Genomic DNA, 13,982 nt, shown 5'->3' with positions numbered 1-13,982 from the left:
TACTATTAAGATGGATGAAACAGAATCATTATCATGTTCATCGCAGTAGGTAGATAAAATAACAGAAACGAAATAATAAAATATACTACTTCACTAATCAGAATTTCAGACATTGCTATAGGTGGGGGATCAATCGAATCCCTAACCCCTTTGATTTGACTACGGGGAAATCGGGGATCCCCTCCATTCTAGCAACACAGTAGTAGAAACAGCCACAAGGCGAATATAGGGTAGAATCATTGGAGCGGGGGAGGAGGCAAACCGGCTGCGAAGTCATTGTCGCCGGAGTAGCAGAAGCCCGTGCGGAACAGGGACGGAGCATTGGAGCCGCCGCGGGAGGCGGAGTCCTCAAGTAGATGGCAATGGCGGAGGCGCGATCGACCCCAGGCTCCCAGCCACTGCCCCGCTCCGCTCCACGCCTTGCGCTACGGCCGCTGTCCGGCCAAAATCTCCGCCGTCGTCGCCACGACCGCCGCCGAAGGAGTGGCGCCCGTGAGCCGCTCGACCAAATGCGCCAACGCGCGCGGAGGAAGGAGACGGTCTCGGTTTTGCAGCGACCTAACTCGGCCCATGAGGCCACGATTTCTCGAATTCTACTGGGCCGTCACGAAAGGGCGTTTTCGGCCCAAATCGGACGTATCTCCACTCTGCCAATTCTTCAAGGCCCAAGACGAACTGAACCACTAGACCATTGATTTTGAGAGTATTCCATCCAAATACACTTGGTCAAAATCATTTGACAAAATTTTGGCCTTATCTCCGATCTTCGGATTCTTTCTTGGCTTTTTCTACGAGACGTGACGAACAAAATTTTGGTTTGGCTCGTTGGAGTCATCGACTTTGGATGGTCTGCAGATCGCTGTCTTTCTCCGCAATCTTCCGGCCGCACTGTGGCGTTTGCTCATCGCTCTTCTACTACTTCTAATTTCTATCCATATTCATGTTTTGTACTGTACAAGTTCTATCTAGCTAGGTTTATTAACGCACCAAAATTCTGTACAAGATGAATCGCAACACCCACGAACTCGACGCTTTCATTTAATTTTTAGTCGTACGAGGCGGGGTAGTAGACGTCATAGGTGCACCTCCTCCGCGAGGACACCAGCCTCGCCAGCTTCCCGTTGCAGAGCGCGAACCGCCCGTCGCCGCCGACGTCGCCGTCGTCGGAGTAGCCGGGCCGCGAGGCAGCTGCCACGCCGGTGATCGGGAGGCCGAGCTGCCGCTGCAGCTCGGCGAACTCCTCGCCGCGCCGGACGACGTGGTCGTAGCAGATGTACCGGCCGCCGGCCGCGCCGCCGCCGCTCATCGCCTCGTAGACGCGGACGTGCGCCTCGGCCACCCTCTCCACGTCCGCCGTCGCAAGCAGGCCCTCCGCCAGCATCGCGTGCGCTCCTGCACCGAACAGTTCGCCGCCGCGCGCCGCCGTCCGTCAGAGCTTAGCTCCGGTCGATCGGATTGATTCAGAGAGTAGTATAGTTCGCCGAGATCGACTGACCTTTGAGGTAGGCGATGGACGGAGTGGAGTTTCGCCGGCGGAATCCTGGGCCGGTGACCAGCGCCGGGCAAATCGTCACGAGCTTCAGGTCTCTGCCCCGTGCTGCCCTCCACGCCGCCTTCTCCGCCATCGTCTTCCCGAGCGCAAACCACAGCTGAAAATGTTCGTCATGACCCAGCCATTAGAAATTCAGAATGCTTGCTTCGATTCCTAGCTGTTCTTATGTTCTTTTAATTTTAAACGCAGCAATATTGATTTGAGAATTCGAGATTGGTTTGTCCTCTCTCACCTTGTTATCGCGGCAGAAGCTCTCGTCGCTCCAACAGCTCTCGTCGATGATGGCGGGGAAGCGACGACGGTGATGAGGGTAGCTTTGCCTCCACACGCATGCCAGTAGCGATGAGGTGAACACACACTTCCTCACTGACTCTGTCCTGACACAGGCTTCAACAACCTGCTCGGCCGCTCTGGCTTCCAGAATCGCCATGTGTTTCTGTTGAAATTGGTGTGGACAAGTTAGGAAAGCAAAGGCATTTCAATTCGGTGCTCATTTTCTTTTATCACACAAACTTGAAATTGCAAGAGTTCTTTCTGTGAAGCTGGCCAAGACCATACGGTTTTCAGCGTTCCAGGCTTTGAATATAGATTACAACAAACTTAAAGAACCCATTACAACTTGCCCAAAAAAATATATATTTGAAGAAACTTAACTACTACTACTACAACATGTATGTTGACATGAGTGGACCATAGAGGAATCAGTGGATCACGTCAATAAGCAAGTGCACTGAAACCATTAGATGCCCAATCAGTTTCGGATTCTTTGGTTGGCTCATCTGGTGGTAAGGCTATGGCAATGCCCCATGCTCACTAAAACGGGATTTTGACTGCCCAACTAACAATGAATCATGGCATGCAACATACTCACTCCGTCTCAAAATAAACCAACCTCTATGGATATGTCATATCCCATGCGAAGTTGGTTTATCTTGGGATGGAGGGAGTATAATTTTTAAATTACTTCTGTGATAGATAATAAAACTGGAAAGTCTAGCAAGCCTATTCTAATAAAAATCTAGCAAAGCAATTGTTCTAGAACCACAGCTGCCTCTTAAGTCCTCATAATGAGCTATCGTAAAATAAAGGCAAAAGTATATCTGATATATGAAAAGGTTAGTTTTTTTTTTTATCTAGTATGATTAGCTTTGCAAACAGGAGGAATAGTGAAACATGCGGTTGCAAAAATAGTATGGATTTTGCAGGGAATGTCAAAAGGAACAAGGCAATAGACCACCCAACCATTTGATTTGTTCAGGTCATTCTTGAGTCTTGACCAAAAAGTCTGACAAGTGCGCTGTTAGTTACTACAACTGAGAAAAGAGAGAAGCGATGAACAAACATTCGTACTGTTCGTCAAGTGGCTGAGCTTTCAACTGCAACCGAGATAGTAATGGGCTGCCTTTCATATCTTCGAAACATATGCATCACAGGATGAATGTTATAGGCTGCAGGTGCAAATCACACTGTATATACGGTATGATAGACCTAAAAGATGTCAGGCGTAAGGATGGACTCAGGACTCCTATAACACTTCGATTGCCTATGTAGTGGGTACAACTGTACAAGTGTTGTTGAGTTTAATCTCTTTGCTGTTCCTGACTGACGTCTGAATTTCCTTGCAATATCCGTAGGGATTGTGTCAATGTCATTGTGCTGTTTCTCCCTATTGTGTTGATTGTGCAGACAATACTCTGATGCCCTAAGGGAGTCACTCTTTTTTTTTCTTGTATGTTATTTATATGTAAGCTGGATTTTCCCCCTTTATTAGAAAAAAACTAAAAGATGTTTCCCTGTATATGCTGAGTAGAACCAATAAACCAAACACCATATCTATGATTAGAATCTAGATGAACCTAAAGTACATGGCAACATCATATATGATATAATAAAGATTACGTGGTACCACTCTCAGTCAATTTGTTTGTTGAAGTTTCAAACACTGGTCCACGCTTAAAAGCATTATGCTACTTATTTATGGGTTTATATTTGGTGCTATACCTACCACCTAGTCCGAGGCACTGTTTATTCGTGTAGCCCTAAAGAGCAACACCTAGTTGGATCATCGCATCTAATTACAAATTTTAAGTTCTATAAAACTCTCTGTATACTTTTGTATTGTGTTAGTGGGACATATAGACCAGTAATGAGTAATGACTTTTCTCTGGTTTTCGATATTTCAGCATGGTAAGTTGATAATGTTTTCGCCCCACAAAAAAGTTGATATTTTTTCCAAAAGATCAGTCAGTTGCCTTGGCTAACAGATACTTTTGTTTCTGACTTGGTTCTTATCATCCTTAAGTTAAAGATATTCAAGTCTTGCCCATTAACGGAGAAGAAATGATTGGTCAATTCATAATGTCAATAGCCAACAATAATTTCAGCAGTTATATAGCACTACTGCTCTAGAACACATGGCCTACCTTTGATTTGTGTATTTACCAGCATAAAGTGTACTCTAACTATAAATGCATTTAATTAAAAACTATATCCTACTAGTCTAATAGGATTGTGATTTGTGATGCTGTGTGTTAGCCTGATTCATGAGGTATGACATCTACCTATCCCATATTGTGCACTCTTGTATTCATAGAGAATAGAGACAAGATGCTTGTGGATGTGGCTCATACATTTTAATATGTAGGAGAGATGACACTATCAAGATTGCATACTTGTTCCACAGATGAACCAAATAAGCAGGGGAACTTATCTGACATATTGTATGAACGCTAACACAGGTCAAGCAACTCACCGTGTAGCCAGAGATGCCCCCTGGATCAATGAGGGATGATGTGTGGAAGACACCAACACAACCATTGAATGCTTGGTTCAAGCTCTCTGGGTCCATTACATTTGCCATCACGGTCCAGACACCGTCCCTGCCGTTCTCACCAAACATCTCCATCTCTCGCAGCTTGTCCAGATCCTCTGCCATAGAAAAGAAAAGTTTCAGAAGATAGCTTCAAAGAAAAAAAAATTCAGAAGAATTCACTTCAGTTTACCATTAATTACAATCTAACTTAGTGCCCACGGTTTCTCATCCTCATTCATTGGCATGGTACACGTTTTGAACTGACAACAGCTATGGGACAAGAAGGGGTGCATCAGCAGTCCTTTTGGTGTCGGATTAATCATCCAAACAATCCATTTGAGAAGGTTGTAAGATGAGGTGAACCTATCAGCATACTGATAAAGAAGAGAGGACCTTATCCTTGTGCTAATGCAATCCCCAGGTTCCCACTGTCCAAAACAAAAAGGTTCATAGTTGTCAAAGGAGATTGTAACCTGTGTGCCTTGTAAGTTATTACAAGGTAAAGTAGGCTGTAAACACCACTAGAAACAAATACATTTGTGTGCTGCTGTGGAAATTGCAGTTTATTTGTGCTGTTTTGTTTTGACAAGTTTGCTTCTGCTCTATTCGCCGACCAAATTACCCTATGTCACACAAGTGGAGTGAGCGAGCAGGGGAGAAAAATGTCACATCTCCTTTAATACGCATGACTTAGTAGGTCCTTGTTTTCCAAAGGGAGTGACTTGGCTGGTTAGATTGTGAAAGATACATTACTGAAGGTGATATATGGCGATACGTTGCGGACCATTTTTGATGCAACATGCTACCAATCCTAATATTTTTTACATCATAAAGAGGACTGGAGATACCAAACATCATGCGTGGAACCTCCAAATACCAGAAGTGGCTAGACAAACAAAATGAATTGAGATCAACTACTGTCATATGCTCTCCATACTGCAAAGAACGAAGTTGATTATCTTAATGGGCAAAAGTTCCCATTCCAAATTAAGTAGCAAAACGGTTCAGTCACTCAAATAAAAATAACAACAACAAAAATTGGAGACCAAAGCAATTTCATTCACTCCCTTGGACTTTTTGCCAAAATAGCAAAATGGTTCAGTCACTCAAAAAAATTTCCAGGAATTGGAACAAAAATTGGACTTTTTGCCAAAATAGCAAAAATTGCTTCAGTCACTAAAAAATTCACTGAAAATGGTTCCAACAAAAAAGTGCCAAAATGGCAAAATGGTTCAGTCACTCAAAAAATTTTCTCTCCCTCGACTCGTAAAAAAAGGAATAGCAAAAAGGGAACGGAACTTTGGTGCGTGCATTCAAAGTGCAACACGCTCATCGCGTGAGGTTCACCACAGCACAACGCACCAAGCATGAACCGAAGCATGCGGAAACAAAATACGATTTGAGCAAAAAAAGACAAAGGTTTACCAACTAAAACAAGGGGTGCAAAGGGGTTAGAGACAATGACTTAATGCATAAATGATCCAAAATGAATATACTAACTAATCTAAGTTTCGTTTATTACTGCAATTTGGTAGTGGTACTTTGCATACTATAAAATTTGAAAATCGGATTGGTACAAGTTTGGACTAAATTACTGGATATCTTCTGCCCGACAAGGGATTAGTAATAAAATTGAACTTGTTTTCTCTGACTAAAATTGAAGACGTACGTGAATCGAACTGCATTGCATTTTGCAGGCATTAAAAATAAGCAGTCGATTTTGCCGGTGTACCAAAACAGATTTCACAAACAGAGACTGGTACCAACTCCCGGGTGGCATGATCCGATGTCAAATCAAATGCGAAGCAAACACCATCCAACTCATCGGCAATAATTCCCCATTCGACGAACACGCAACTGCTGCTGCTGCTAAGGGCGGGGTGGGGCGGGCCAGACAAGCGATGACTAACCTTGCGTCTCGAGGGCGAGCCTGACGGCGTAGCCGTGCCGGAGGAGGCGGTCGACGACGGCGAGCCCCACGAACGATATCCCGCCGGTGACGCACACGGTGCGGGCCTCGGGCGCCGCGCCCTCCTCCGCCCCGGCCTCCCGCTTCGCCGCGGCCCCCGACCTCCACGCGCCGTGGCGGCCGAGCGGCGCGAGCGCTAGCGCGGCGCGCATCTCCTCCACCTCCGCCTCCATGCTCTGCGTGCTCCGCAGCACCCCCATGCCCGCCTCCCCCTCGCGCTAATGCCACTCCAATCTCTCTCTCTCTCTCCTCTTCCTCTTCCTTGTTTAATCGAATCGTCGACTCTGGCTTGGCGTCTCCGCTTTGATACAGCAATAGATACGACGGTGGTTTTGCGTGTGTGATGGGTGGGTGAGGGGTTGCGTTTAAGGGAGACGTGGATATATACCACGGAGGGTGGCTACTATGGATTTCAGCTCGGCTCGGCTCGGCTGGACTCGCAAGTCTTTTTTCTTTTAAAAAAAGAAAGTCAATTTTTCACAAAACTTTATATCTTATGATCTAAGTTAAAATTAAATATACACACTTTGAAACTTAGCATTTAATTAATTACAGTTTTAGGAAATTTTATAAAACTATATTATCAACGAACGGGTCCACCGCAAAATGATATGGATATTTCACCTAGAATGTAGACACAGGAGCTTTATCCTAAGTGAAACATTCACCATTTCATGCCTGCATCCTAAATATATGTAGGGAAAGAACCACGTCATCTAATGGGTGGATCCATTTGTTAATAATGTAGTTTTGTGAAATTTTAGTACCAAAATATAGTTAAATGACAAGTATTAAAATATATGACGTTATACAACTTTAACCATAAACCATATAGTTTTATAAAATTTACTCTTCTTTTACCTACCCGGCCTGTTTGTGCAAGGCAAATCCTTCGAGAAGGTGCGTAAATGCATAAACTAGGGTACTCCATTACAACAAGTACAAAGGACGGAAAGGAGTTAATTAAGGAAGCAGGTGAGAGACAGAAAAACATCCTGAGAAAAGCTACAGGTCGTACCATACTACCATCCAAGATGTTTCTTCCAGAGGTTTGCTTGATGGTTAATCTTTACACATGCTTAGGAGCCAAAGAAATAGTGGAGTTGTTAGGAATAACCTTTAAGAGCCTTTTCTTGAACAGTTGAATATGTAATAGGAGCGTTTAACATGCGTAATTTGTCAGCTACCAAAATTCTTTTTGACCCAAGTGAGCTTGAAATTTCAAACTAGGATACTATTAGTACATGTCACTATTGTACATTAACACCAGTGTTCACTATCTGCATATTTATGAACTACTAGCTTTTATAGTAAAAGGTAGCATACAGTGATTGAACCATCAAAAAAGGACTCCATCGAAATAAGCGAAACAACATATTTACAAATAGAAAATAATTTATAAATAAAAATTTTATATATGTGTTCTTGGCAATCTAAAAGCAAAAGCTGAAAAATAAGCTACGATGAAAAAAACTCCAAAATTAACTTCAAATTTAAGATTGAAAATTTAAAATTTGGCTTATAAGTATAAGTATAAGCTAGCATAAGCCAAAAGATGAGGCTGAAAATTTCCTACTACTCCTTAGACCGTAGTTATTTATATTTAAGGGTTTTCCGTCTTCAATAGTGTTAACACTAGCGGTGAAAACTAGGACAGCCATTGGACCACCTAGGAGCTTGACAAGTATATATGCATGGGCGAAGAGAAGATTGACATATGCATGTATGCATGGACAACTTACAATCTACACCCTCTATCTTAAAGAAAAACAATTTGTTTTAGAATCATATATAGTATAAATGTAGATGCTTATAATATACGCATACTCATCCCTATAAACATATACACAATTTATATAAGCATCTCTCAAGAAACTAAGCCAGCATATTTTAAGTTTGACGAAGATACCATATATACCTTGCTTATCACTGAAAAATAATTAACCAACTTTTAACTATGTTATATCCAAATTCGTAATCAGAAATTAATTTATTTAGGGGGGCGGAGGTAGTACGGCCGGAGTCCAATCCATGTGCTACTCTGTTATATATGCAAGTTGTGTACCCAGTCTAGATATTTGCAAACGTGCAATATACAAAGAAATTGATTCTAGCAGCTTCCTTGTTCCCTACTCCTTTTCTCTTCCGTCGTTTTACCACGGTGTCGCTCTCTGGCCGGCCGTTGGAAGCGGGGTTTGGTAGCACTTGGCTGCTGGAGCTATACGCATACACGTCACGGCAGCCTCTTGGTTTGGATTGCATATGCACGCGGCGCGGCCCGTTCTCCGGCGGCTCGGCTTTCGGCTAACTTTATCAGCCGCGCCATCGATCGGCTCGATTCGATGTCATTTTCTGCGCGCTTGCGCTTGGTGGGGGTGGCCTGGTTTTTCTGAATTTTCTCTGCCCGGTTTTCTGAAATTTTCTATGGGGAGTGGTCGATAGGCCCCGCCTTTATTCCGCGGCAAGGATCGGTTTTAGATTAGACCTAATCACTGAATCCAGGGGGCTAAACCATGGGGATCTTTGCTTTCGTTTCAGCTAATTTAAACTCTATCCAGATTCTGGTGACGTCGAAATGCTTTCTATCCGCAGGATTCTCTTTTTTTAAAAAAACTTAAACAACTTTATTAACAAAGACAGAGTTAAAGGGATACACCCCAGGACATCACAGATGGATACAAAGGTAGCAGAAACACCATCTTTAATGAGGTAAAGATTAACCAATCTAAGGAAACAAACTTCCATATGCGACTAAACAGCAGAAGAGAACCAGATCGACGGAGCTTTGCGGCACTACCGTGACGACTGTATCCTTGGGCCTCCATTGGTGTGCACACCGTTTGACAGACCGAAAGGCTCCTACGCCTGCTACCACGGTAACGGCACAAATCGAAGGTTTGATACTGAGCCGTAGATTTTGGTGTATGAATCACCGGACTCAGCAGGATTCTCATTCAATTCCAATCTCCAATTATATGGGAATTGTTCATTTCGAATATCTGCATTCTCTAACTGTGGGTAGAAGCCTGTACTTAATTTCATCAGGGGTTTTTCTGTATCTCGTATATATATAGTGCGTGGGGATTTTGAGTTTGTCTACAGAAGAGAAAATCATGATGTAAGAACTAGGAAGGGGTTCTCGCAAAAAAAAAAGAAAAAAAAGGGAAGGGAAGGAAGGAAAGAAAGAACGGGAGAGATCGATACTACCCAAATAGGCTAACCATGTTTTGGATGGAATAAGTCCACTTTAACTCCCTTAAGAAACGCCCAGAGATCTTCCGGCTAAGCTTCACAAGGTGGTGGACTAGACGACCTGTGTTCGAAGCCTCATGTGCTGACTCAGTTATTTGATTAGCCAATGAACCACTTCAGCAAAAATAGCTCACAAAACCATCAAGGAAGTTAAATTATACCGGTTTTAATAGTAGAGGGGGTTAGGATATCTGGTACAATTGTTGAGGGGCACGAATCAAATAGAGGGACTCAAAGTAAGACTTATTCCATTCATGGATAGCGATCCAACGGGACCGCAATCGTCGGTAGCCGGAATAAGTTCACTTTGGGTCCCTTTATTTGTCGCCCAGTCTGATTTTCGTTCCTTGATCGCAAAACTGGGTACGACAGGTCCTTCAACTTACGAAACCATTTATATAAGGTCCCTCAGCAGTATTTGACCCCAGTTTTAGCTGAGGTGGCGCCTATATGGCAAATTTGACTCGGTCTTCATCTGACATGGCATTGACGTGGCGCTTACGTGGCAATTATATCCGAAAAATAATAAAACCTATGGGACCCACATGTCAGTTTCACACAAACAATAATAAAAAATGGTGGGACCCCACCTGTCATCCTCGCTACCCCTTCTCTCTATCCCCCTTCTCTCTCTCCAGCCGGAGCGGCAGGGCGGAGCGGTGACGGCGGCGGAGCGGTGGGGAGGAATGGCGGCGGCCAGAGTGAGGCGTGGAAGGAGCGGCAGCGGCCGAAGTGGGGCGGGCAAGGAGCGGCGGTGGACGGAGTGGGGCGGGCACCCGGCGGCGACCGGCCCCGCACCCACGACCTGGCCGGCGGGATCCCCTCCTCCTTCTCGACGTGGCAAGCCTGCACATCCCTACGATGTCCGGCGAGACGACCAAGTTCCTCGGGCTGCTACTACCGCCGTTCCTCAAGATCGACATCTTGCCCGAGGCTCTCCGCGGAAACATCGATCCAACAAGTTGTCAAGTACTCCCTCCGTTTTTTAATAGATGACGCCGTTGACTTTTTCTCACATGTTTGACCATTCGTCTTATTCAAAAATTTTATGCAAATGTATAAGATATAAATCACACTTAAAGTACTATGAGTAATAAAACAACTCATCATAAAATAAATTATAATTATGAAAATTTTTTGAATAAGACGAATGGTCAAACATGTGAGAAAAAGTCAACGGCGTCATCTATTAAAAAACGGAGGTAGTAATATTCATGTGGTTGTCTCATCACAGTTATGCGCATGCATGCTCTAGATTTCGTCAGGCAAGCAGTCAAGCAGAATATCTTAACAATCTCCGGAGAAAAACAGAACAAGCAGTCCCGCCTGAGTCCTTCGTCGGCAACCTCCAGCTCAGCGGCAAGCCCCTGAGCCGCCCATGCGAGCCGTTCTTTCCGTCTCCTGATGGCACGCCGACGGATGGACGAGGCAGCGGAGGTGGTTCCATGCCAGTGGCCGAGAAGAAGAAGAAAAAGAAGTTGTCCGGCGTGGCGGTCGCGGCCATTGCCGTAGGCGGCGGGACGGCGGCCCTACTGGCTCTGGTGCTACTCTTGGTCCGGGGCACCGCTCCACCCGCCGCCTACCGGCTCTTAGCTCTGTCGCCGCCCGCCACCGCTCGCCATTCTCGGGGAGAGAGAGAGGGATAGAGAGAAGAGGAAGGAGAAAGGATAGAGAGGGATGGGATAGAGAGAAGGGTAGGGAGGATGATAGGTGAGGTCCACGTGGGCCCCACCATTTTTTATTATTGTGTGTGTAAAACTGACATGTGGTTCCATAGGTTTTATTATTTTTCGGATCGAATTGCCATGTAAGCGCCACGTCAATGTCATGTCAGATGAAGATTGAGTCAAATTTGCCACGTAGGCACACCTCAGCTAAAACCGGGGTCAAATACTATCAAGGGACTTTATTTAAATGGTTTCGTAAGTTGGAGAACGTGTTGTACCCGGTTTTGCTATCAAGGTACGAAATTTGGACGACAAATAGAGGCACCCAAAGTGAACTTATTCCTAGGTAGCCATCTAGAACGGCCGAGCAGGTTTTGTTGCGCAACCGGTAGAGCGATCCAGTTAGGCCTAGCGCCGGTGTATCTATCGGCCCACATCAACGTCGTACTGGCTCGTCAGCGTTAGGCAGGCCGCACCTTCTCGGCCCACTCACACGAACTAGCCCATCCTCGCGTTACCCCCGCCGGACGCAGACGACCACACGGGGCCACGGCCGCCGCGGCGCCGGCAGCTGAGGTGACCGCCGAATTCCACGGACGACGAAACGAGACGACAACCCATCCGCACCGCACCGCCTACCGCCGACGCGCACCGCCACGCGTACACGCCCCCCGGGTGGCCGGCCGCTACGTCACCATCAACATCACGCGCAGAGCAGCGGCAGCCGCCGTATGAAAGAAGAGAAGAAACCATGAAAACGCTAAACGCCGGCGAGATCTCCACCTCGACGTGCGCATCAAGCAAGGAAGCGAGCTAGGGACCAACGGACAAACGAGAGAATCCAGCCAGCCACCCCATCCATCCATTCCTGCCAATCTTGGAGTAATTAGCTAGGTGATTAATCACCCTGATTCTTTCTCCCTGGCTCCTGGCGCTAGCTCAGCTTAGCTCCACGAGTTTGAGTTCGCCGCCGTGTGTAACCAGCGTGGGAACGCATATGGCATGTTGGTCTCTCTCGATTAATTGTGCATGCACACAGACACACGAACCGAACGTTAACCGATCGATTGATCCGGAAGAATTGAAGTAGCATGTCAACAGCAAACATGATGAGACCGATCTCCAGCCTCTCCGCTTTAATTCATGAGGTCATGAGATCAGGGCAAGACAGCGACTGTATGATGCATGCGTCGTCGTATATTTCATATCTAATCTTTTCTTTTTTCTCATGGTCGTTGATGCATGCATGCTCTTATAGGATTTTCTAGGATTGTGGATTTGATTTGTGGCGCAAAGGGAGACTTGGAGTCCAAGGGAAGTGGTTCCCTTTAGACTATTGCAGTTGCAGTCCACACAAAGTCTCGCGGTGGGAGCGCGCACTCGAATCATATCATTTTCATGCGGTACGTGTCATTGATTAATCCATCTCGCGCCCACTAATGATGGATGATATGACTGCTATGGTAATGCTGCTCAGTGCAAAGTTAGCTATAACAGTAACACACTAACGGTACGTTAGTTAAAACACCTCATATTCTCTGTCGATCATGCATCGTATACTGGACAATAAACACGATCATGCAACCTAATGGGAAAAAGTGTTTTCATCGTTGAAGAGAACATTTCCTCATTTTTTTATACCTTTCAAATGGTTATCAAACTTTATTTTTTTAAAAAAAAGACTCAAAGATAAAAAAACAATTTGATACGACAGATCAATATGAAATATGTCACCCGCAAACATATCTAAGTTAATTTTTTTATTGTTGGACATGACGAGTCTATTGATCATCCTGATGCCTTACCCTGAATCGTTGTATGGCTAATCGTTAATGTTACCAGGCGTCCAAACTGCTTCCCTACCACGGCGAGCTCCTTCATGCTTTTGGTGGTGCAAATGCATGAAATTATGATATTTATTTTTTAAGAATAAATTATTAAATACATAATCTCAGAGTTGAAACTACACATCTTACCGCTGCACTATCAAGCACATCACATAAATTGTAGTAACTCTCCCCTCCCAAACAAAATCTTAATAAATACAGAGATTTACAATGCTTTTGCGCATCGTCGAAACAAAAAAACATAAATGAGGTAATTAAGGCTTTCTTTGAATGGAGGAATTTAGATATTTTTTTCTCCTAAAAATCAAACTAATTTCTAATAAAATAGCCCTGTAAATCTTGTATACTCCCTCCGTTTCAAAATATTTGACACCGTTGACTTTTTAGCATATGTTTGACCATTCGTCATATTAAAAAAATTTGTGAAATATGTAAAACTATATGTGTACATGAAAGTATATTTAACAATGAATCAAATGATATGAAAAGAATAAATAATTACTTAAATTTTTTAAATAAGATGAATGGTCAAACACGCAACGGTGTCAAACATTTTGAAACGGAGGGAGTATTTACTATCTCCGTCTCAAAATATAAGAACTTAGAATCGGATAAGACATTTTCTATTACGACTGTCCAGATTCGTAGTATTAGAAAATATCTCATTTAATTTTAGATTTTTATATTTTGAGATGGATGCAGTAACTTTCAAAGGAGTCACGTTTGGTTGAAAATTCCACGCCATTGATCAGAATTCAGAAATGCTTGGGGAGGGTCTCTTCAGGCAGGGTCCACGGTCTGCACCAGCTCAGCACGAGCTTCTGGAAGACGTGCACCGGTGCAACACCCCCTTTATAAACGCCGCTCTCTGACTCCATTTCTT

At 44.4% G+C, this 13,982-nt stretch overlaps 1 protein-coding gene across 1 annotated transcript; it reads right to left on the bottom strand.

Moving 5' to 3' along the window:
• Positions 1–916: 916 nt before the first annotated feature.
• Positions 917–6,686, bottom strand: LOC4339707 (cinnamoyl-CoA reductase-like SNL6). The gene is made up of 5 exons (XM_015785273.3): positions 6,275–6,686; positions 4,305–4,480; positions 1,785–1,988; positions 1,496–1,649; positions 917–1,392 (listed from the first exon to the last, which is right to left on the bottom strand). The coding sequence occupies exons 1-5, from the start codon at positions 6,531–6,533 to the stop codon at positions 1,046–1,048; spliced, it is 1,140 nt and encodes a 379-aa protein (XP_015640759.1). The 5' UTR covers positions 6,534–6,686; the 3' UTR covers positions 917–1,045.
• Between the last annotated feature and the right edge of the window lie 7,296 nt (positions 6,687–13,982).

The sequence above is a fragment of the Oryza sativa genome, chromosome 5, assembly GCF_034140825.1.
Source record: "Oryza sativa Japonica Group chromosome 5, ASM3414082v1".
NCBI lineage: Eukaryota > Viridiplantae > Streptophyta > Magnoliopsida > Poales > Poaceae > Oryza > Oryza sativa.
The sequence above is the reverse complement of the archived record's forward strand: the minus strand, read 5'-3'. Positions and strand labels throughout refer to the sequence as shown.

Excerpts from the sequence above, each read along its gene's own strand:
- LOC4339707 (XM_015785273.3), bottom strand. The coding sequence starts at position 6,533 with ATGGGGGTGCTGCGGAGCACGCAGAGCATGGAGGCGGAGGTGGAGGAG. Across the intron at positions 4,481-6,274 it reads GCTCGCCCTCGAGACGCAAG|AGGATCTGGACAAGCTGCGA; the intron begins GTTAGTCATCGC and ends TTTCTATGGCAG. Across the intron at positions 1,650-1,784 it reads GCTTCTGCCGCGATAACAAG|CTGTGGTTTGCGCTCGGGAA; the intron begins GTGAGAGAGGAC and ends GAACATTTTCAG.